Source organism: Antechinus flavipes, chromosome 2 (assembly GCF_016432865.1).
Source record: "Antechinus flavipes isolate AdamAnt ecotype Samford, QLD, Australia chromosome 2, AdamAnt_v2, whole genome shotgun sequence".
NCBI lineage: Eukaryota > Metazoa > Chordata > Mammalia > Dasyuromorphia > Dasyuridae > Antechinus > Antechinus flavipes.
Window position 1 is genome coordinate 321,416,189 of NC_067399.1, and position 25,254 is coordinate 321,441,442.

The window sequence follows — 25,254 nt, forward strand, 5'->3', positions numbered from 1 at the left end:
AAGGAATTGGTCTCTTTCTTAAAGAAGTAGGACTTTTTTCATCATCTTGCTCTATAGTCATGCAACAGTTGAAATCAGGAACTCAACAAATATTTTATGTGTCTCATATCAACTTACCTGGGAACATCTAGGATTCCTTCAATAGAATGTAAACTCCTTGAAGTCAGGACCTGTCTCCTTTCTGTTTTGGTATTCCTAATATTCAGTGAAGTGCCTTGCATACAGTAGGTGCCTAATAAATGTGTATTAGTTGAAATGAACAAGAAAAATGGATATAATTATGGAATGATTCTAGATAACATTTATTTAATAGACTTCATTTTCCTTAAGGAAATCATATAAGGACTTAGCCTTTTCTTGTGTGATGCTATCAGAATGCCTTTTAATAACAATGCTGCATTTCTGAGTTTCTAAAATTTTTCTGTGTCATTTACTGGCCTTTGTGTGTCAATTGTGGCTTCTGCAAAACTCCCCCAAAATTCCCATTTAGTTCCATATGCTGTCTGGTAATATATCAAAACCATGATGGGGAAAGTTACTACAGGGAAAGGATAACTGTAATGTATTTTTTTAACTTTATAATTGAAGGAAATTAATCATTTGAAAATAAATGTTAGTGGAAATAATAAATATGAGAATATTCCTGAAATTTGTCTATGGACCCCAGGTTAAGAGTCCCTGATCAAATCCAAACCCTTTATTTTATGGTTAAGGAAATTGAGTCCCAGAGAAGTTAAATACAATTTCCAGAGTCACACAAGTAATAAGTATGGTTTGAACCTCAGTTCTCTGACTCCTTCTTTGTACCATGATTCCTTCCCAAATGCTAAAACATTCAAGGCCTTTTAGAGCAGACTGGCACTCACTAGATGTGGGCACCAGAAATAAGTTGATAATACTCCCTATAAACATTTACATCAACATCTTAGGTTTTTTCAACAACCTTCAGTGCCTCCTAACTCCGGCTCTAGGCTTAACAGAAGGTATGAGGTGAGACCTTGGCAACTTTACGCCTCTTCCACAGGTCCCATGCCTGAAAGAACTTGTCTTTTGAGACAAATCTTATCTGGCAGTCAGGTCTGCTCTGAGGCTCTGATGAATCACGGATGTGTATTAATGTGGATGAGAGGATCCTCAGATAGTCCAGGGTCTGGGTTTGCAAATGCTTGAGTAACTCTGGCTCCCAAGGGCTGGATGGTGGCCAAGACTTACAGTGAGTTAAAGCCACTTTAATATAAGATAGAAATGGCCACTTCTGCATGGTCCATGAGATTCATTTCCAGGGTCTCAATTTAATTCAAAGAGACTGAATATAATCCTGCAGTCCCCTAACCGATGGCATTTAAATGCCTTGTGCGGTGAAAGGAAATGAAACTTGCTAGCAATCGAAATTCCCATCAAATAAAAGTCCCTTCATCAGGACCTTATTTCTGGGAGGGAGTTTTTTTCTCAAGATGGAAGATGTCCTCAGGGGTGAATTGATATTACTCTGTGAGTATCCCTTTGCCCCCTATATTATTATTATTTTTTTTTTTACCTCTGGCAACAAAGTTTCTGCCAACATGGCATGTCCTTCATTGGAAGGCATTCTCTTCATTAATAGAACAGATAGTCTTAAGATTTTTTTTCAGTGTTTCTTTAGTCTTGCTTGTTTGTCTGATTCATAGGCAGTCTAATATTCTGGAGCCCAAGGCTTTAATCAGTGATAAGACCGTCCATCACTCAGGAAAAGTGAATTCTCATTGCTCAATGCTCAGTCTGCATCAGTGTTTGAGTCTATGACTTTATTCAAGGGCAGATCTATGACATTTCCAACTACACTTATGGCTTAGTAGGTGGTCAGGTTTATGTCTGAGCATAAACAGTTGGGAAAAGAAATCACCGAATCATGAAAACCCAGAGATCAGAAGTCCCCAGTGACATATACTACCTTCTTTGCAGAAACCAGAACATCTCAGTGATTTAGAATTTCCAAGCCGCTGGGCACATAGCTTCCCCCTCCCCATTTTGTTTGTTTCAGGCGAAAGAAAACAGATAATTGGATGTGCAGAGGAATATTGTGTTTTGCTAGAGATAAATCACTGTCCAAGAAAGCTAGCTCCCCCACCCATCGAGTCATACAGAATTATCTGGGTAGGCGGTGGGGTTAAAGTTGTTTATTTTCAGACCACACTAGCAAGTTTGGTTCTGGAATCCAATTGCCCCCAAAGTCTGTAATAATAAATTACTGAGAACCACATGCAGTACAGTAGAGACCATTCAAATATATCCTTTTACCACACAGCAAAAAAAGGTAGAGTTTGTAATACTTGAGTCTGATCTATGTGTTTGAGCCCTGGTACCTCCCCTTGTATATCTGACTAGATCGCCATTTATCTACTTCCATGAAAATCTCCCCTATAGCTTTTTCCAAGGCTTTCTGACTCTAGTAACCTGGCACTACTCCACTGTACTAACCTGTGGGACTTTATTGCTACAGATTCTACTTTATTACATTATGACCCTAGAACTGCCATCTGAGACTGTCCAACAATGCCTTAATACCATGTAGTATTAACTTCTAGGTTGTGGGCATTGGGGACTCTTTGGCAGAAAAACAGGTCGGGTGAATATTGCATTGCTTGTCTACTACTTGTCCATACTACAGACCATGTGTTTATTAATGCTTGACTTTTGAGGGGCACATTACTACTCTTGCCTAGATAACTTGAACACCATCTTAATTGTCATTTATTGTAATGGCTCAGTGGGAACAGGAAGCATTATGAAACTTTGCTGAAGAGAGAGTGAGAGAGCTTAAAGTCTCTAGTCCCTTTCTATTCTCCCTGCATGGATCTCAGAAGTAGCTTTTGAAAATTCATGCATATGAATTGGGCACAGGAGAGAAACAGATTCAAAAGAAAAGAAGTAAGCAGATGGTAGTTTCCTAGTGTATTAGCTAGGAGGTGAGGTAGTTTGAATATACCAAGTTTACTGACTAGGAAGAGGTTTATTGCCAGGGCATCTATTGGGTTCCCTGGAGTACAACCAGAAACTTGGAATCTCACAAGAAGGGCTCTGGTTTTGATAGAGAGCTCAGGATATTTCTAACAAATTCCCAGCCAATGGATGATATTGATTATATTGGTCTGTAGCTGTGGGAAATGCATTCAGATTGTCTGGTCCTACTTTGTTGCTAGTTCTCACCAATCTGTTTAGCTGTCTGCTAAACAGTTTCTGGATGCCTGGAGACTCCTCACCTACTTAGCTCAGAGGAGCATATTAACTGATGCCTTGTGTATTCCTACTGACCTTTTGGAGCCCAACTCAAATATCATCTTCTCCAAGAGCCTTCTGTGATTTCTTTTGTTGGAAATTATCTTTCTCCCCCAGGCCTTTCAAAGCATGTTTTTTATACCTCTCTAATGTGTTGATCATGAAATATGTATTAAATGTACTTCTGTGTGTATCTTACCAATCCTTCTATGAGACTGTAAGATTCTTAAAGGTAGGAATGGTATCTCATTTAAGTTTGGTACTTCCTCTAATATCCAATACAATATTCTCAACCTAGTAGGTAATTAATAAATGTCCTTGTATTATATTGGTATTGCCTGCAATCGTTGCTATTGTATTGCCTGCAATGGAATTATTCCAGAAGAAATTAGGAATTTGCCTGTTGGTAACCTATGTTTTTTCTATTTTGTCCCTATTGGAGAAAGTAAATGTACATATCCTTTTATCCTGGAAATTTTGCTTAGTTCACTGACATCCTGGGAGTTTACTTTGCCTCCTGGGTGGAGGTTGTTTCTTTTGACACTGCCTCGGTATTCCATGCTATAGGTACCATTGTCACACACCTACTCTAGCACAGGGTTTTCAAAGTTTGGGCCCAGTGAGTATATTCAGTGTTGTCACTGAAGGTAGGGATGAAGGGGATAGAAAAGAATCAATAAGAAATTTGTTTTGATTCTGATCTGGTCCACTACAGGGGCTCTGGGAAAACATAGAGGTCAGGCTAATGGAGGGACTGGTCTAAGGCGAGACACTGTGGATGTAGCTTCATTCCAGAACTAGCACTCACATGCTGACTTTGCACTGCATTCTGCAGTGGCAACCCATATGCTGCCTTTGGGAAACTGCCATATAGCTCAACAATCTTTAGGTGTTTTGGTATCTTTCCTGCCTTAGGAGGGGTATGACATCCATCATAAATTCACTTAAAGAACCCAAACCACTTACTTTGAGAATCTTGGTTGACCTTTCCTTTACCTTGGAGGTCTAAAAACTTTCTCAAATATGCTGAATTCACAACTATTAGAGGCCAGCTGTCCTTAACTGAGACTCCAGCAGATCTCTCAAGTCCCTGGTTAAATTCAGCAATGATGCCTGAGACCACGATCTCAGGTTAGAGAATCTCATCCATCCAATGAGCTTTGATTTCAATAGAGAGCACATAATTCTGATGACAACATAACCTGAAAAGTCCATTTTAGAGCCATGGAAAAGTGCCAGGAAACACAATTTATGGTAAGCAAGCCACCTGGGGCTTGAGAAAAGAGATCGTAGTGCCTGTGCTCAGGGAACAATTGTGGAGGACGTCTCTGATTCACCTTTAGCATTTCTACTTTCAAAGCTTTCCTTTGTCACTAGCAAGTTCTTTTTGCTCCTGATGACCTATCAAGGAAATGGAGGTAATGTGCTATGCTTTGAGACCTAGGGGACATGCTAGTAGCTCTCTGGCTGGACTCAGAAATGGTTATTTGTATGTGAGAGCAGGTAGGGTGTAAAAAGCAGTAAGATCGGAGGGATGGTGTCAAAAGCTAAAGTAGATTATGTGCCTCAAGCAGTTCATGCACACATAATAATATAAGGACCCTGTGGCCTTTCCCACAGTTAGGCTCAAGGACAGGGCATGCAGTATCTAAATTATTTGAGGCTAATCCCTATAGAAAATTCCAGGAAGGGACCCATTTTTGCTTCTGTATCCCCAACCCCATAATTTCTATAATTTTGTTCTATTGATTCTCTGATGCCGGGTATACCTTGGGGCCATTGAATTGGTGGCCTCTTTTGGCAATCTACCACATGTGAAACAAGGTTCCAGGTAGCATGGCCCAAGTTCATCCAATTCCTGACTAAATTTGGCGCTCTGAGAATGTTTGTAATTATTGCATAATTTCCTGCTAAGCCCACCAAATGGGAGCAAATATTTTTTCACCGTTTTATAGGTAAGAGAAACTGAGGTACAGCAAGTCTGGAAACTAGAAAATTGCCAATGTCCATGACAGCTCAGACATGGAAGATGGAAGGCTGTAATGCCTAAGATCTGGCAGGATAAAGTAAAATCCATTACAGGGAACTGATTCGGCATTTTGGGCCAGAAATGAAAAAAGGAACAAATCAGATTTAAAGAACAGAGGTGATGGTGTGTGAAGTCTGAATGTATCCTTACTTAAGGTACTTAATTTCTAAAATTTCATTATATGAAGCAAGAAATCACCAATGATAATCATTTTTATTTCTGCTGCCTTGTGTTTATGATGTCTAAAAGGATGTGGTTGAAAATAAATTAGAGATGATTGAGCAATTGACTTGGAAAAACATGGTCTTACTGGGCTACAGATTTATCAATACTTTTATCTGGGGGTCTGTAGGGAGCAGTGCCACTCTGGTAAATGCTAGTTGATGACAGATATCCAGGGAGGATAGAGATTGTAAAGAAATCTAGACACAGTTTGTCCATGTTAGTTTAGTTTACATGCTGATGTAATTATACCAAATAATTGATATTATTGTTTATATCATTTTCTGCACTTCTTATATATGCAGTACCATTTTGAGATGTGCTATGTAGGTACTGACAATTCCTTTGCCACTAGTGCTGTATCTGGGCATATCTGAGTTCTTATTGAGAAATTTGACCATATACAAACCAACTTGAGGAATTGTTGGCCAGTCAAATAGACAGTTGACTCCCCTAGACTAAGACTTTTCCCCTCTTTTCATCTTTCTCTTAGATTGGTGAAACCTGGAGAACTCCAGTATCCCCAGAGTTCTTACCAGACCTTAATCTCTGAATAAAGCGGGAGGGAATATACTTAGAAGAAGTGTAAGAAGTAAATGATAAAATGACAAGTCTTTCAAGCCTTAAATAACAAATCTGTGGCTCTTCTTTATGCACTGATGCTCTTTTTCTCTGTAGAGGGAATCATGGATGCTTTGATTTCTCCGGACCAAGAGACAACTAAGGAGAAAGGCAATCAGCATTTTCTCTAAGTCTGTCTGAGGGGGAGTGAAGGGCTTGAAGGGATGGGGGAAGGGAACCCCTAGAATGCTTTCAAAGTGCAGAAGAAATGAATCATACTTCTTAAGTGGAAGCAGCTTCTGGTGACTATTTTATTGTGCCTAGGTAGCCACAAATGGGGGATGGATGGGGGTGGAGGTGTGATTGTGACAGTAGCAGGCTTGTCCCTATTAGAGTTGTGGATTTGCCAGAGAAAAGGGAGAATGGTAATTAATACTGATTGTGTTCACCTAGCTTTCCTTTCTCTCTTTTCCCATAAGGAAAGATAATTTGGACAGTAGTAGTAGTAATAATAATAATAACAGCAGTAACAATAATAATGATAATGATAGCAAGTAATAAGTCTTAGCAGGAAAACTTTGGCCCTGCCAAACTCTCTGTTCACAGTGAGGCATTCTTCCCTTAATTCAGGTGAGAAGAAACAAGGACCTCTTAGGGAACGGAGTGTCATAACAAAGCTATACAGGTAAGAAAATGTTGATGTAAACTATGTAAAGCGGCATCTCTGCAGCTCTGCGGTTGGTTTCTTTTTCTCTTCTGCATTTTCCACCCCATCCAGTCCTAGGCACGTACTCCTTTCCTCAACCTCCCTTCTCCCCCTCACTCCTTTTCTTTCACAGTAATCAAATCGCCCCTTAAGGTTAGTCTTTCTGCAGATGTGGAGCGGCGCCGCCCGCCCACGTGGTCAGCGGCTGCCGTCTCAGCTGGCGGAACTGTCAGGAGGACTGCATCAGGCCCGTGAGGCGCTTGCCCACCAGTGACTTTCCCTGCAAGAAGGACAATCGACAAACACACACACATATGCACAGACAGACAGATAGACAGACAGACAAGCAGGCGTCAGTTCTATACCGGCAACAGAAACAACCACTCTGCCCACCACCTTCCATGGGAGGAGCATGTTCACATGGGAACCCCCAAATTTGGAAGGATTCTTATGTAAGCTTTACTCTCCACTGGGACACTGGATAGATTTAGGTGAACCCAAGGGTGGTGAGAGCCTGTGAATGGTGCTCTGAAGGTGGTAGTGCAAGGGGGAAGAAATTAAGGCTATACAGGGTCTTACTTACCTGTGAAAGGAGGCTCTTTAATCATCAGGTCAGAGTTTTAATATCTGTGGACTACCCTACAACTTGATTTTAGTCAAGGGAATTAGATGGGAAGTATTGAGACAGGTGACAAGGTTGTGCTGAAAATGGGGATTGTTGGGAAATGACAAATATCACATCACATATTCTAAAAAAAGAAAACAAAACCCAGTAAGAAGTGAGCTCTTTGGTATGAAGCAGGAGGTAGAAGGTAGATAGATTAGAGCATATACAGTTGCTTGTAACTGGGCATATACAGTGGGGTTCCAAGGTAGTGATGGCAGCTTCCTGCTTGGAAACCACAGATTATTTTTTCCCAACTGGTTGGGAAGAGACAATAAACTAGAAGCAAACACCATGAAAAGATTTTAAATCAGTCATTGTGACTCTTGTAATACTTAGAGGAGCACTGGCTGCTCTTTGTCTAGAACAATTCCTGATGAATTAGTTATCTACCCATTTGGTAATGGGGATATCCTTATATACGATAAATGTTCTCAATCCCAACAATGACTTCTGCACAAGACTTGATCAAACTCTTTATAGCAGTCCCTTTTTAAAATTTAAAAAACAAACAATAATAAAATCAGCCCCAGATTCCCAAGTGATGCTTCTAGGAACACATAAGACCAATTTAGCTAGGATTCCTGTGTTACATGGCTTGTACTTTTCTGAATGGGTGTGAGGGCACAACTTTTTGCAAGTTAAGTCAGATATACTCAAAGGAAGATTGCTCTGATTGGGAATACAAGAGAAGTACCCGATGAGCTCAATGATCAATTGGTCTATATTTAAAAATATATATACATTGTGTGTGGTCTTGTTGACCCTAGGATGGTATCATCTCTCCTATTTTTCTCAAGGAAAAACCAGTGTAGATGCTCACAAGCTTCTCTGTAGTTGGTCCAGTAGTTGGCTTACTGTTGATATTGACACTTTCTGAAACTGTAATTCCTTGTTTGATTTTCCCCATTTCTGCTCTGCCAGATGCTTCAGCATCAGGTTTTTGATTCATCAGGTACACTATACTTAATTTATGGCAAGATAAATTTAGGGAGAATATAATCAGAGGTGTATATAATCCAATTGTTAAAATTTCAATATAAGCATTTATATCTTGGAAATGAACAAACCCTACAAATTAGAGCTTGATTTATTATTTTGTTGACATTCTAGATTTAAGGAAGCAATGGAAGAACAGGTTGGACAATGAAGTTTAAGCTTTAAAAGTATCTCATGGGGCAGTAAGCCCCAAAGCAGTAAGACAGAGCACTGAACCTAGAGTCAATAGTACTTGAGTCCAAATCTAGCTTTAGATACTTACCAGCTCTGTGATCCTGGGAAATTTACTTAACCCTGACTGCCTCAAAAAAGTGTTTTATTTGTCCTTTCTCTCCTAAACAGCAGGATTTTAAACATTTGCTAGCATGTCCTTGGATATATGAAAGATTTTCCTTGATAGAAAGTTCTAAATTCTATGAGGCTATGAAATCTATCCTAGAGGTTTATAACAATAGGATATTTACTTATTGTTTGTATTTTCTGAAGGTGCTAAGACAAAAGGCAAACCTATTACCAACAGCTCAATATTGTCTTGGAGTCTGCTCATTGTCAGGTAACTAAGTATCTTCTCTTCCTTACCTTATGCTCCCTTCCTATTTATCGACCAGACCTGGGATAAAATTTCTCATCATATCCCCAAATGTCTGTATATTCTGGGAGTGCCCTATTTGGTATCTGGTTCTCTGATTTAATTGGCAGATATGAAAAAAATCATAGATACTTAATAAAAGATAGATACAGATGAGTATAAGAAAGTAAGAAACATTGTAACAGCACTTCTGCTTTCTAAGGATTGAGAGCAGCTTATTTCCAGATAATTATAACAATAGCTAGCATTTATAGCATTTTAAAGATCGTGAAGTATTTTATATTGTCTCATTTGAGCCTTATGACACAACCTTGAGAGGCAATTATTTTTCCTGTTTCCCAGTTGAGGAAACTGAGGCAGGCAAAGGTCAAATGATTAGTAGTATCTGGGATGGCATCTGAAATTAAGTCTTTCTTACTGTTTCAGTAGGCTCAGGTTTGAAAGGTATGCTACCAACTCTTCCCTTATCCCTTCTGATAAGTGAATTTTAAATTTTAAATTTTAGAGTTCTTCCCTCTCTGAGTCTCCATTTGTTTATTAAAACCCACAGCTACCAGTTCCTGAAGATAAGGTTAAGAATAGCATCCAATGGAAGATATTCTAAGTTTGTTTTCATAACCAATTATAGTGTATTTGGTTATTTTTGTTTCCATCATCCTGTCTGTCACCTACTTCTACCTCAAGTTTCAGCTATGTTGTTAAGCAACAACAATAAAAACAACATAGTGATTTTAGGGGGAACAAGTATGCTGGGAATAGTAGCACTGCCCATTTCAGCTCATTGACCAATGCTGCCAGCAGATGGATAGAGCATCTCCAGCAGAGTAGTGGCTGCTCAATCTTCCCACAGGTATTGCTAAGGTGCCTGCCATAGGGTTAAAAGAAAGGAAGTAGGTCATTAAGCTTGTTCATTAGTTGTTTTCTCTCTAAAGAAATAAGATTCCTAAGGAGTTCACCAAAGATCAAAGCCACTTCTCATTAATGACAGCTGCCCCCTGCCTATGGGAACCATTCATGTTCAAACAAGCTGTTACCAAGATGGATCTTACAGAGTCACAGGGCTCCTTGCTACGAGGCCTTTTAATTCCATAGGCACCACGAGAACTTCCAATATGGCCTTTTTTGAGCTGTTTTCTCTCCCCTTCTCATTCCTAATTTTTTAGCATTCATGAAGGACAAGCCCTAGAGTCAGATTTGGTACATTCTACACACGTCTGGCTCTTAAATAGACACAGAATCTCAGGATGGGAGTGAGGAAGGAAGGGAGAAATCTTTTTATAAGTCAATCTGGAGCATCTATTGGTGCCCAAAGCAATGCAGCCAGACCAGCCTAAGGGATCAGCTGAACTACTAATGGATGCTAGCTAAGGAGGAAGACAGGATGCCTCTAGCAGATGATCTTGAAATGAAACGGAATACTAAGATTAAAAGCTCAGATAGGCAAGGTAAGTCCCAGAGATATCATGTGACTATATCTTTCTGTGTAGACAAAGTGGTTTTTTTTTTTCCACCTCCAATAGACTTGGCAAATGTAATTCAACAGAATTCAGGAACCTTTAATTTCATGGCCCATGTGCTTTGTGCTGTGTTCACTAACACCCATTCCATTCTTATCCACGTTTGACTAGTGTTCCACATACCAGAGAGATCCCCTCGGTGTTATGGCTGTCTTGTCTTTATGACTGGGGGCCTAGAAGGTCATGCAGTTCTTGTATTTATTATCTTGTTTAAAGGCACACACACAAAAAGAGAAGGATTCCCCTTTTGTGCACATTGTGTGTTTAAAAAAAATCAACATGCTGTTTAACATGCTTTGATTCTGTTCATTTCACTTTCAGACATTAATCAATAAAGCATGCACTGGTCAGGTGACCCAGAGCTCCTGCTACTTACCTGAGGGCTTTTCACTGGGAATAGGGTTCTATGGAAAATTGTAAGAACAGATAGTGGTTGAACTTTGGGACTATGTCCAGGATATGACCATGGCCTCTGGCTCAATGTGGCTTAGTAGGGAAGAGTAATTAAATTTAAATTGTTTAAAAACAGAATGCAATCTTTGCCTGAATCACCTCTTGGAAATTTTCAAATCCTCTTCTTTTTTTAGATGCTTTATCATAATTTGGAGATAAATTCTATTCTCTGTTTTTGCCTACTCCTCCCTGCTATTGATTTGGGCACCTATTCCAAATTTCTAGGATCAGGAAAAGTAATTGCTATTAATCTATCCAATATGAAACACTTTCTTCTTCCTCCCTTTCCTCTTCCTCCTCCTTCTTCCCCATTCCCACTTTTTTGTCTTCCTTTTATTCTTCCCCCAAAACTAAAGTGACTTGGAAATCATGTTATCCTCTTGTGGTACTGAGGAATTTTTCACTTGCTACTAAAATTTTTTCTTTGCTGAAAGCTCAGTTTGAAAGAATGGGGAAGTCCCCCCCTTCCCATTTCTTTCTTATTTGTTTCAGCAAAAGAATGTGTGTTTGATTTAATCAACAATTGACTTCAGTAGTCAGAAAGTTAGAAGCTCAAGGAGTGACTGTTGCATAGTGATAAGATATCCATGTATAGGAATAAAACATTCACATTTGCACAGGATTCTCACATGGTTTTGGAAGGATGTAAATCATCACAATTTCTGCAGAAGATAGCAAAAACAGAGAGGAAAAGTTGGATGACTTGGGGAAGCTAAGACTTGGGAAAGACAAGGAAAAAAGACAGTCTGCTGCAGTCTTGAAGAATGGTTTGTGTGTGGGGCATTCTTTTCTAATTCCCTCTACTGATGAAAGAAATAAAATAAAATGAAAGCAGGGGAATTTTTGTTATGACAGTACTTTTACATTAGTGAGTTTTTGGCTAAGGAAGTCATAAACATGTCTTCCTTAATGATCAATGAAAGACTTGGGGAAACAAAGCAAAGATATAGGATATGTTGCTTTACAGAGTTGGAGGATAATAAGCATGGAACATTGAAAGTTAAAATGTTGATCAAAAAACCATAATTAATTCCTAAAAGGAAATATTATTGCAGGACTCTATAATGGAATTATACTTCAGTTTTTTTATATGTTGGTTAGTCTTCCTAAACATTTCCCCCTTCCTTTTAAAAATTCTTTATTATAAGGGATGGTTCTCTGGAAGAGGTAGGGGGTGCGATAAAGTGGGAAATTCAGGTGATATAAAAACAAAAAAACCCAAAATTTATTTTTAAAAAGGCTTGAGGAGAGAAAGGACATTCCATTTTTTTGGAGATGTTTAGGAAAAAGTGATTGAATTAAATGATCTATAGTGGTTCCATCTAGGCCTGTGACTAGAAGAGGACTATGCACGTTTATTATTAATCTATATCAATCTCATATGATTGATCCAATATCTTAATTAAATACAGTAGATGTTGGGTGATGATGTTACTGTTTTACCCATAAAGAGACTGTGGTAATGGATTGTGGTTTGTTATAAGCCCTCATAGCAGCTAGATCAAGACTTAGGTTTGAGGAGAACTGTAGGGGATACTCTTTGAAGATCTGGCTGGGGGGAATGTCTTATATTGAATCCCATATTTTTAGAAAGGTGCTGCCTCTTTGAAGCACAGATACCAGAGTAATGATGGGGTGATAATTTGGCAAATTTTGTTTGTATGGTCTAGATTTTGCTCTCTTACTCTTACCAAGTCTTCTGATATCTTAATAGCTACTGAGAATTTTAATTTGGTTTTAAAAATTCTCTTTATTACATTTTTCCACAAGTAGATATATTATAAGCATAAAATAAGAAAGCTGAATTATATATGAAAAAGAGCCTTTAAATAATCCACTAGAGGAGGGAGAAGAAAATACTAAGGAATAGAAAATCAAGGGACACAAACAAATTCATATAAATTAAAATTAAGTTGAATTTATAGGAAATCATGTGTGGTCAAAAATAAAAATAATGGACATAAGCCTTCAAATACTTTGGTTAATGTGACTGAACTGACTATATAATAAACTATGTACATTCTGGGGTATCTATATATGACATCTGACATATTAGTTATCCCCAGATCATTTTCTGGGAGTTTCTCTCCCAAACCATATAAACAGGATTATCAGAATGTTTATTTACATTACTCAGGTAATGTATCATTCTTTCAACTTTCAGAATAGCTTTTCTCTTTAAATTACCCAAGACAGATCTTTGAGAACTTTCTTTGATCTGGTCAAATCCATGAAGTAACAGGTTACCTAAGGAAGACGGATGTCTTCAAGCAAGATCCATCATTAGTTGGGGAGGTTGCAAGTCTTGGTCCTAAAACATATGTAATGGCCATGGACATAAGATAATAATGAGCTCATCTTGGGGTAGGTCAGGATGCCTTACCCATTCTCTGAGCCATAAACTTTATATAGCCAACACTCAAGACACAGCCTCAAGTAGGTTATATTTGAAGTCTTCATAATATTACTCTCATTCCTCATTGGACTCTGGCAAAGGAGGAGTAAATATGGTTATATAAATGTCATTGGGTAATGAGGAAAGCAGAAAGATCCAACCTACTATGACCCTGAAGAAGAGTATTCACTGAGTATATGTGTATTTAAAGGGGGAAGGCAGGAGCAGGAGATGGGACTAGCTAACAAGACTAGTTAATCTGTGAAACATTATCTATCATAATCAAATAGATCAGTAGTTATCTATCCATCTATCTATCTATCTATGTCTGGCTCCATAATCTCAGAGGGAATCTGAGTGTCCTGAATAACATACATAAATTGGTTTCTGAGTCTGATAGGAGGAAAGGGACAAATCTCATAATGCCTTGGAACTTCAATGTGATGAACCTTGCTGCATCATCTACCTGACTCAGCTATTTCCTAATGAACCAAAGGAACTTCTCACTGGTAGCTCTTGCTGTGTCTACCGTTTTTTTGCTTTGTATAGGCTACACTGGGCCATCTCCCTCCCTATCTTCTCCCTCACTCTTAAGGTTACTCTTTTCAAAGGCTGACCCTCTGGATCAGCTTTTGTCAGGGAGTAGGAACCTTTTTTCCTCCCTGCCTCCTAGGTGTGCCCAAAGAAATCTGGCAATCATGATATTTCTTGTGTTTTATTGTTTCCAAACTGAAATTCTCACACTAACTCTGTAAGGTAGCTGATGTATCATTATGCTCATTTTAGGAGGAAAAAATAGACTCAGAAGGAGCTCTGCTCCAAGGTCACATGACTAGCAAGAGATCAAGCAGAGACTAGACCCAGGTTTCCTAACTGAAAACCCAGTGCTCATCTTTCAAGTGAGACCTTGCAATGAAAAAGGCAGGAAAGCAAGAGGCAGCATGTTCCTTGTAGATTGCACTTGCCTGGCAGTTCTGAAGTTTCATCAGCTACTACCAGTTACCTACTCCTTAGGTCTCTTTCCTCTTATGTCTCTCATCAAGAATAAATGGCATTATATATTTAGAAGGAATAGCAAATTGTGCATAATAGAGTTGCAGTTTCATGTATAATCATCTTTTATGGAAATGTTTATTTTATTTCAGAATAATGTATTAATGCAATAAAAAAGAGTGGAAAAATAAAAAAAAAACCCGTTGGACTTAAAAAATAGATAATGTTCCTCTTTCTCCTCTTTCCTTCCTTTTTTTTGGTAGTAAATCTTATCAAATTTGATAACAATTAGAACTTTTCAAACATTAAACAATTAATGCTTTTCAAATATACTCTCACAATAACTTTGGGAGATAAGAGCTATTATTATCTCTTTTATGAGGAAACTGAGGCAGGCAAAGGTTAAGTGGCCTGCCCAGGGTCACATAGCTAATGTCTGAGGCCGGATTTCAAGTCAGATCTTCCTGACTCCAGGAGTAGTTGTCTGTCCACTGTACTATCTATCTGACTCTTGTAAAAGACGTTTACCTTGAACAGCAGACCAGAGAGCTCTCACCAGAGAACTCAATGTGACAAGAAAGGCAACTAATTTAATAAAGGGTTTTAGTCATAGAGACTTTTTGTGACAGGGTCTTCCTGTGTACTATTATTTCCAGATTTCCTATTCTAAGAATTACTCTGATGCTGTAGGTTTGAATCATCAGGGAGGAGCTAGATACTAATACTGTTGAAGAAATATGGCAGCTCTTTTCAGTTGTGGCTTTAGCAAAATATTCTCTGCTATTCTCACCTATGATGTTAGAGGAATTTCTGAATTGAGCTGCTGAAAAGATTGTAATTGAATTCATTCATAAGAAGGAGAAGGATAAGAACTGGACCTGGGATTTCATGGATATATGGAACTCCTGATGAGGAAACTTTCTTACATTTGTGTGCAAAGATGCATACACATTCACTGACTAGCCCCAGGGTCTTATGGTATTCTAGATCAGAGTAAGGAGTTAAATTCAAGCTCTGAGGCAAGTTTACTATTTCTTACTCTATGTTGTCTCTGCTGAAACTTTCTGAAAAACACCAAAAAGGCAGCCACTTATCTTAGGGATCCTCAGTTCATTATGCAAGGTTTGGCAAAATGGAATTTTCCCAGAACCCAGTGGGATATCCTTTACCTTTCCCACATGCTCACAATCTATTAGGATGTGCATCACCCGAGCGTGTGTGTACCTCCTGGGTTTCTTGTTAGCCAGCCCTCCTGCAGTTTCCCTCTTTGAGAACTAGAAGGGCCATCTCCCAAGAAAAGGTCAAGGTCATCTTGCTGAAGCTCAGTGAAGCATCAAACTTTGATAGGAAACAACAGTTCGTATTAACATCCCTTTGGGCACAAACATATCTAGGATAGAGTTCTCACCCCTTCCCTATTTTTCCCAGATCAATTTAGCATCTACCATTTACCTCAGTGGTAGCATGGAGTGTGTGTTTGTGCAGGGGTGGTCCTTAGAATAGCATTTTTAAAGGGATGTTTCAAAGCAAACAGTTTCTTAATCTTAAATCACTTGGATGATCTTTCTTGATTTTGTACATTCCCTACAAAGCCATCCTAAAGAGTTGTCACAATTCCCCTTGATTCTAAAGAGAAAAAGCAATGAATCTCAAAAGCTCATCTTGTTGACAATCCAGCAGAAAGGGGAAGGGATCTTTATTTCCCACAGGATTTTATTCTGTTTCACTTGACAGAGGAGTCTTGAATCCTTACTAGAGGAATGATGACGAAGGGAGAAGTTACTGAATTTGCAAGATATTCCATAAGTGGATGGACTTCTCTATCTGGCTTTGTTAGTGGAGTGGATGGGAAAGGTATCAAGTGATCTCAATGAATGGTATTTTAGAATAATGGATTTGGAGCCTGAGAACTGGTCCTGCTATTGTGTGACCTTGGAAAAAGCCACTTGAATTCTGTTTTCAGGCTTTTTATCTGTAAAATGAGGAGGCTGGGCCTCCAAGGGCCTCTAAGGTCCCTTCCAACTCTAATTCTATGCTCCCATGATCTGGTGACTGGCTGAATTCTGGAATCCATTCTAACTCTAAATTGGTGCTCAGCTATGGATATTCTTTACTCATCTCTTGACAAGTACCCTGGATAAGAAGCTCATTCCAAAGTAACTGTTTTGGTTATGAAGATGGAGAAGTAGTCATCAGTGTCAACCAGGGCAGGAAGCTATGGTGAAACAGACCAAGACACAGAGGAATAAATGCGTGAGGCAACACATCTGTGGAAGCAGGGAGGGAAGAGAAGAGGCAACAGACTGACCGATCCTTATTTCTGTTTCCAGAGCACCTTCCATCCAAAGGATCCCAAAGCATAGGACAGATTGTTAGAGATATAGGGATCACTCACCCGCTGCTGGAAGGTAGCCACCTCTGGGGTGAAACGCGGTAGCCAGTCTTATTCTGCGCCAGCAGCACTATGCAATTGTTTTTTTTAGGAAGGGAAGTGAAGAATAACTTATCCAATGGCAACGGTGAATAGCTATTGTTCTAGAGGAGCTCCTACATTGATACCAATAGGCAGCAAGCATGCAAAACATAATAAGTGTTTATAGCACACAGAAGCAGCAGATGTAGTCGGTACTCATGCTGATATAGAGTATATGGTATGCTCACCACCATACACTGTACATATAGGATGATAGCTCAATCTAGCATAGCAGGCACTGCATACACACATATAGATGCAACATGCAAATATTTATCATACATGCATGCACACATGCATGCATTTATATAAATGTTACAGGCAATCTTTCAAAGCATGACCATTTATGTAGTTGACGTGCAGGCACCCAGGGTGCCCATCTCTGAAAAATAGCAGTGGTATAAATTTATTGTTGTTCAGCTGTGTCTATCTCTTTGTGACCCCATCTGGAGTTTCCTTGGCAAAAAATACTGAAGTTGTTTTTCATTTTAGAGATGAAGAAACTGAGGCAATCAGGTTGAATGATTTGCTCAAGGTCACTCAGCAAGTGTCTAAGGGCAGATTTGAAGTGAGGTCTTCCTGGATCCATACTTGGTGCTCTATCTACTATACCAAATAACTACCCAAATCTTACTTCTAGATCCCATGTATGTGTTGTTTTCTTCCATTAAAATGTAATCTACTTGAGGGTAGGTACACTCATGCTTATTTGGATTCGTATCCCCAGTCCTTAGTACAGTGTCTAGCCTAGTATTTATGTTTTATCTATTTATATGTCCCTAGGAGGACTTCATGGCTCTAATCGTTTTTCTTCTCCTCTGATGTCTTTTAGATTAAACTGATATTTCCTCTTAATAATTTAACAACTGGTATTTTCTTTACCTCCTCAAAATGAGATAGACCCACATACACATTAATTTAAGAAATCTGATCTTAAAGACAAAGTTTGTTTCTTTAGCACTATAGTCTGTCTTCTTCTAAGCTGGGAAAAAACCCCAGACTTCAGTGGCAACCTCAGTTTCCTTCAAGAGACATGGATCATTGGGGCAAGGGATGGAGGGAAAGATGACTTATGGATATGACTTGTCTTCTGCTACCAACAAAATACTGCTTAAAGAAGTTCTGTAGCTAGCGCATTTCAGGTAGAAAACTGAATGACTCATCCTTGTTTATTCATGACTATTTTTTAAATTTAGAGACATCAAAGCAAACTCTAACACCAGAAAAAGCAAGGTAGATGAATAGGGATAAGTTTAGTGAAAAGGCTGAAAGAGTCTCTTGATGGACCTCCAAAGACCTTAAAGCAATGAATCAAAAGAAGTCAATTAGAATGTTATCCCCAACATCCCACTGTCCAGCAAGGACAAGACAATTATAGCATTGCTCATATTTTAGTAAACATATCATGGTATAGGATGATCCAAAAAATAAATACTTTTATAGACATGGGTGGATTGTGAGGGTCAGCTCATCAAGGGATTTAGATATGAGGGAATCAGAGACTGGGCTAAATATAAGGTAATGATCAGAGGTGACTGAGATATAGCAGACCCAAGAGGAGTCTAAGGTAGAGATGTTAAATATGCAGATATAGACTGCAATCCACTCAACACTTCGGAGTGTACCTACTAGATTAAAATGTAATTCAGAAATATTTAACAAAATAAGTAAAATGATAAAAGAGAAAATGTTCATGTGCTTTTCTAATATGCCTGCAGGAATTTTTATTATGGTGTTTATTATGGTGTTATGGTGTGCTCTAAGGCACAGAACTTTTCTGGTTGTTTTCCTTAGGAAAATACAGACACAATGTAAGAAAACACATTTTTTTTCTCTCCTTTTCAACAAATAGGTGGGATCAAATATAAAACTTCCAGTTTGGCATTTAAAGCTATTCATAACCTAGCCCCTTCCAACTTTACCAATCTTCTTAAACTTTACTCCCTTCCATAAATTCAATAATCTGGTGATTCTAGCCTCCTTGCCATTTCTTTCACAAAACACTCCACTTTCCAACTTTGTGTATTTCCTTGGTTGCTTCTCCAAACCTGGAACTCTCTTCATCTCTTTTGAGTCCCATCTAAAACCCTGCCTTCTATAGGAAACCTTTCCTGATCCCCCTTAATACCAGTGCCTGTTTATTCCCAATTATCTTGTATCTTATTTGTAAAAGTTGTTTGCATGTTGTCTCGTCTAGATGTGAGCTCTTTGAGTACAGGAACTGCTTTTCTCTTTCTGTGTATCCCCAGTATTTAGTACAATGCCTGGTACATTGTTGTTGATCTTACCTAACTTTTCATGATCCTATGGAGCATACTCTCGATGAGTTTTCTTGACAAAGATACTTGAGTGATTTGCCCTCTCCTTCTTCAGGGTCACACAGCTAATAAGTGTCTAAGGCCAGATCTGAAATCAGGTCTTCCTGACTCCAGATTCAGCACTACACTGAGTCAACTAACTGCTTACAAATGCTTGGTATATATAAGATACCTTATAAATACTTGTTGCTTTGTCTTGACTTGACCTATGGAGTCACAAATGATAAGAGATGAAGTTGTGCTATTACCTTTATCTGGCACATAAGTGTGCCAGGAAGATCATATCACTTTCCAATAGTAGGATTAGCATTTCCATGTATTTAGAAGAATACTTTCTCTGGGTCTATTCATTATTGGGTAGAGCAGAACTTTTAATATTTCTCAACTTGGAATTTACAAATGGTCCACGGCAAGACTAAAGTTACAGGAAAGCTATTTGCTGCAGATGTCTAAACTTGGAATGTTTTGGATGATCTTTTCTTTCTTTTTTTTATTTTTATTTTTATTTTTTTTTAATTTTAAAATTTTTTTTATTTTAATATCTTTTTATTGATAGAACGCATGCCAGTGTAATTTTTTACAGCATTATCCCTTGCATTCATTTCTGTTCTGATTTTTCCTCTCCCTCCCTCCACCCCTTCCCCCCGATGGCAAGCAGTCTTTTACATGTTGACTAGGTTACAGTATATCCTGGATACAATATATGTGTGCAGAACTGAACAGTTTTCTTGTTGCACAGGGAGCATTGAATTCAGAAGGTATAAATAACCCGGGAAGAAAAACAAAAATGCAAGCAGTTTATATTCATTTCCCAGTGTTCTTTCTCTGGGTGTAGCTGCTTCTGTCCATCTTTGATCAATTAAGGCTCTCTTTATCGAAGAGACTGGATGATCTTTTCACAAGTTGCCAGCTTTACATGTGAGATAAATGCCATCTCATACTCAACTGTGTGCATTTAATGACCCTTTTGAAATTATTCAAGTGGTATTTTTGGATGCTGGTCAGGAAGGGGCCATCGTTTTATGGCAACCTCTCTCTCCCTGATTTTCAAACCATTTTCTTAAAAATTTGCCTTTAGATAGTCACTGCTTCTAAATATAGTATGACTAAGTCTTCATTTTCTAGAAAGTTTAGAGTCATGGTAGAGAATATATTTCCCCAATTTAATGGAAGAATCTGAGAGTCACCATGAACTCGTTTTCTTCTGCTCCTTTATATCCCCCTTTTTATTATTTTTGTTTTTTTTGTTCTCCTCCTCCTCTTTCTTCTTTTTCTGCTTCCCTGTGTGTCTCTTGTTTTTAGACATGAAGAGATGCTGACAAAATTGAAGGAATGTCTGAGAATATGGTAAAAAGGAAAACCATTCTAACTGGACTTTTAAAGTTTACTTTTAAAAATGTCTTATTAAAAGTTTGCTGACTTTACTGAAATTGTCATGTTTAATGAAGAGCCTCAAAAAGTTTAGGCATAAAGAATGAAAAAGGAAAGTAGAAGCTGTAATAACCATAATTATACAATCCCATGATTAGCTCAAAGCATTCTTGAAGAAGCCTGAGAGAGGAGGTAATGTGATTTTCAATTGGATTGATTCCTCCAGAAAACTGCAAAGAGTACATATGTGAAGAAGATGATTTTTTTCCTTACTCTGGTTTGTGCCAACCACTGAGTTTCCTGAGGGTTGGATTTCTAAGGCAAGGACTCATTAGTTGTAGAAGAAAGAATATATAGCAAGCAGGGAGTTCCAGGATGGGCAACCTCACAGACTAAAGCACTAAAAGGTAAGTTCCACTTTAGTTGTTGTAAAACATTTACTGCTCCCAAATTGTTTACCTGATACCTGGTACTCATAATGAGCAAAAAGACAAATGGCCTTACTCTCTCCCAGAAGCTTAAGAAAGATCTCTTTGTTCTCTATCTCCTGGGCCAGGCAGTCCAAAGCCAGGAAATACCCACTCCCAACAACATCCTACCAATGATTACTGTCCTACTGCAATGCAGCTGTCTAAGCCTCCCCTGCTTCTCCCCACCCTTCAAAAAAACCCTCCAAAATGAGGGTTCCTGTATTTGGGCTCAATGATGTCATTTTTGCTCTCTGAGAAGATAGTCCCACAGTTCAGAACACAGCTCCAACTGTGATTTTAAAAAAGCCATGGCTGACATCTAAAGACAAGTAAATCTACTTTCCAAAACCATCCCTTTTGTTTTGTTTGGTCTATTAAGGACCAAATGAGATAAGATTTGTAAAATTCTTTACAAGCCTCAAAGAGTTATACAAATGTTAACTACCATCTGTTGTGGATATTGTTATTGTTGTTGTTAATATTATCTAACTTCCCCTATAGTAAAGTATAGTAAAGTATGTTAGAGAAGTAAGTCCTTGATGTTAATCCACATCTAACTCTAAATGCCAACATTCCATCTTCAAATAATACTAACTAGTTTATGATATGTTGGTGCAATATTGACATTTCATACACTTAAATACAGTAAATTGTTTTAATAAACATTTATCAAATCACAAAATCCTAGCTTTAGAGAGGATCTAGGTTAGCTACTTAAGGCTGTTTTTCCAAGTAAGCACTTCCAGTGAGAGGGAGCTAACTATATTTTAGAGAAAGCAATTTCACTTATGGGCAGTTCTTATTGTTACTCTCTATTATAAGGACTTATAATAATTTAGTTCAGTTCATACTGAAAACTCCTTGGATATGTTAATCTGGAATTGCTTGGTTACTGACTTTTTCCTGGTCACATAGTGTCAGACTCAAGACTTGAGGCCAGGTTTACCAGACTCCAAGGCCCACCCTTTATGCCGGCTGGTCCTCAATCTGTCTTTGTATATGGAAAAATGGATTTCCAAGCCTTTTCTACCTTTTGATCCTAGTTTTGCCTTTAGGAGGAATGGGGAATAAGTCTACTGTACTTTGATGTCAATCTGTTAGTATTTTTTAAAAGTTTCCAACTCCCAACATTGTTTTATTTCCTCTAAGGCAAGTGTCCTCAGCAAAACACTCATCACTACCACCACCACCACCATAATAATAATAATAATAATAATAATAATAATAATAATAATAATAAAGGGTTGGGCAGCTAGGTAGTGAAGTGGATGAAGTTTAGGTCATAGAGCCAGGAAACATTTACTAGCTGTGTGACCCTAGACAAGTCACTTAACCCTGTTTGCTTCAGTTTCCTTATCAGTCAAACGATCTGGAGAAGGAAATGGCAAACTATGCATTATCTTTGCCAGGAAAACCCCAAATTGGGTCACAATGAGCTGGACATGACTGAACCACAATAGCAAAAATAAAGGCTGGCAAAGCATTTTCCAAACATTACCTCAGTTTATCTTTATAACAACTCTGGGAGTTAGGTGCTAGTATTATCACCATTTTAGATGTTTCAATTATTTTACAGATGAAAAAACTAAGGCAGAGGTTAAGTGACATACTCAGGATCACCCAGCAGATATCTTAGCTAAGCTTTGAGCTCAGGTTTTCCTATCCACTATGCTGCCATCTTGCTTTACTCTTTTAGACTGCATTAAGATGAGATGAACATCACAGATTTTGAGCTTGGATGCTGATCCATTAGGGTCAAGTAAATGAGGATTTAGGGCTGGAAGGGACCATCTAGGATGATTCACACATTATTTCTGAGGATGGGAAGAAAGGGAATTACTGTGTCTGTGCAGATTCATCCCCTCAGAGCATGTATGTGTGTGCCGCAAGCCTCCAGGCATCCACCCACGTGCACACACACATACACTGTTGTAGGAGATGAAGGAGCACAAAGGAGGCATTTCTTCCCTTGAGCTAGATGCTCTGTTTCTATCAACGATAGCCCAAGACCATGGTAACCTTATAGCAGCAATTACACTGCTGTCTCATGCTGAGTATGTAATCAACTAAAATCTTGAGGTTTTTTTTTTTATATGGAATTGCTGTCAAGCCGGCTATTCCCCATTCTGAACTTGCCCCAATGATCTCTTGAAATGATTTCAGTTGCTCAGGATTTTTACATGGAGAAAGTGATTTACAAATGTTTTTGGAAATACAAATAGAGAACTTTGTATTTTCCTGTTAGCTTTTATATTACTGTGCCCCACCCTCATACTTTTTTGTTTGTTTATACTATTAGTTTCAGCCCATGGAGATTTTGAGCTTGGATTCTGCTGCATTGGGATCAGGTGCATGAGGATTTGGTGTGGAAGGGGCCTCCCAGGTCATCTAAGAGGCAAAGAGATGCAAGGGAACAGCTCCTGGACTTGATACCAAAGGACTTCCCTTTAAATCCAGGTTTTCTCCTGAATGACCCGTGTAACCTTAGGGAAGTCACAAACTTTTTGCCCCTCAGTTTGTTCTGTTAAAGGGGAGAATTGAACTGGATGACCTTTATGTTCCCTTCAAGCTAAAATTTATGATCTAGCCCAAAGCTTCTTAAATTGTGGGTCACATCTCCATATGGTGTCGTAACTGAATATGGGGATCATGAATTTATGATTTATTATCAGTAAATGTTTGATTTATACGCCTATTTTATATACTTGCGGTCCTGTAAAAATTTATTGGGCAAAAAAGGGTTGTTAGTTTGAAAAGTTTAAGAAACTCTTATCTAGCCTAAACTCATTTTGAAAGATGTGGAAATTTAGGGAAATTAGGCATCTTTTCCCAAGGGCACCAAGCTCACTAACCTTTCCAACTTATGTCATCTTCATGGGTTCAATGTCATCTTCCAAGTCAGATAAAAATGTTGATCAATCCATGGAGAGAACCTTCTCTCTGGAATGGCACTAGTGATCTCCAAAAGTGTCAAGGATACATTTGTCAACATTCAGTTTCATCACATAAACCTTAGTAATGAAAAATTCACTGTTCTCTCACACACAATCTGGTCTGGGTAGATGGGCCAGCATAATTTTCAGACTTTGGATGCTTGAATAGGAGGATTAACACATTACATCAGAAGACTGGAGGGAGGGTATTACTAACCCGGTGCATCATCCCCTTAGAGCACAGTACTGTGCCACAGATGGCACAGATAGTTTCCACTGAGTGTTGCCAACACTGTGGTCAGCTTCTGCCTCAGGGTCATGCTACAATATCAATATCCTTCAGCCCCACACAGTCATGCTCCCCTTGCCTTTGTCCAAATATTTCAAAGCGACTGGTCATCCATTTAATAGTTGAGTATCTTGTTCCCTGAAAGGGCCAGGCATGCGTATCACTGTCTTGCCGTTCTCTCAGGAGATTATGAAACATTTGGAGGCCCTTTAGTCAATCTCTTAGTATTCATTTTAGCCTCCAGTGTATTAACCTTCAGTTCAAATTCCCAACTGGAACTCCCAGTGATCAACTCTATACTCCTTTGATCTATTTTCTTGACCATTACACAAATTTAGTTTCAGAATAATATCTCTATGGAAAGTCCTTCCTTTAGTTCCAGCTCTCCTGTCTTGAAGTCCACTATTTTTAAAAAATTTAATTTGATTTAATCAATCAAAAATCATTTAAGTATTGACTAAGTGCTGGGCATCAAGCAAATAACAACTAAAATAACAATAATAATTCATATTAACAAAGTACTTTAAAATTTGCAAAGAGCTTTCCTCACAACTCTGGAAGATAGTATATCATCATTTAAGGGAAGGGAAGTTAAGTGACATGCCCATTATTATACTGTTAAATGTAAGAACTAGGATTTAAATTGAGGGTTCTTGGTCCAAACCTGGTATACTCATTTCACTCTTCTATACTGTCACACACTGTTTATATTACCTTCTTTATATTATTGCTTCATTGTGTAGTATGGATCTTGAGTTCTATGCTTCTGTTTAGCAGTTCTTTCTCTGGATGCAGATAGCATCTTTCTTCATATGTCCTTCCTAGTTAATTTGGGTATTTATAATAGAAAAAAATGATATATTTGCAAAGCAATACTGGGTATTTACTATGTGTCAGTAACTTGACATACATATAGTCAGACAATCCCAGTTCTTAAGGAGATAAAGGAAAACTTTTAAAATAGTGAACAAAGGAATTTGTGTTTTATCTCAAGGACAATGGGGAATCACCAAGTCT

At 38.4% G+C, this 25,254-nt stretch overlaps 1 protein-coding gene across 3 annotated transcripts in view; it reads right to left on the minus strand.

The window, feature by feature from the left end:
* Positions 1–2,038: 2,038 nt before the first annotated feature.
* The window catches only part of RGS6 (regulator of G protein signaling 6), a 643,116-nt gene continuing 619,900 nt past the window's right edge, over positions 2,039–25,254 (minus strand). For 2 of the 3 annotated variants that reach the window (XM_051977666.1, XM_051977665.1), the window contains one exon: positions 6,921–7,053. In XM_051977666.1, the coding sequence (XP_051833626.1) occupies positions 7,003–7,053 (51 nt within the window). In that variant the 3' untranslated portion in view covers positions 6,921–7,002. Of the gene's footprint in view, positions 7,054–16,778; positions 16,846–25,254 lie in introns of all 3 variants that reach the window. The other variant, XM_051977664.1, reaches the window with a different exon arrangement.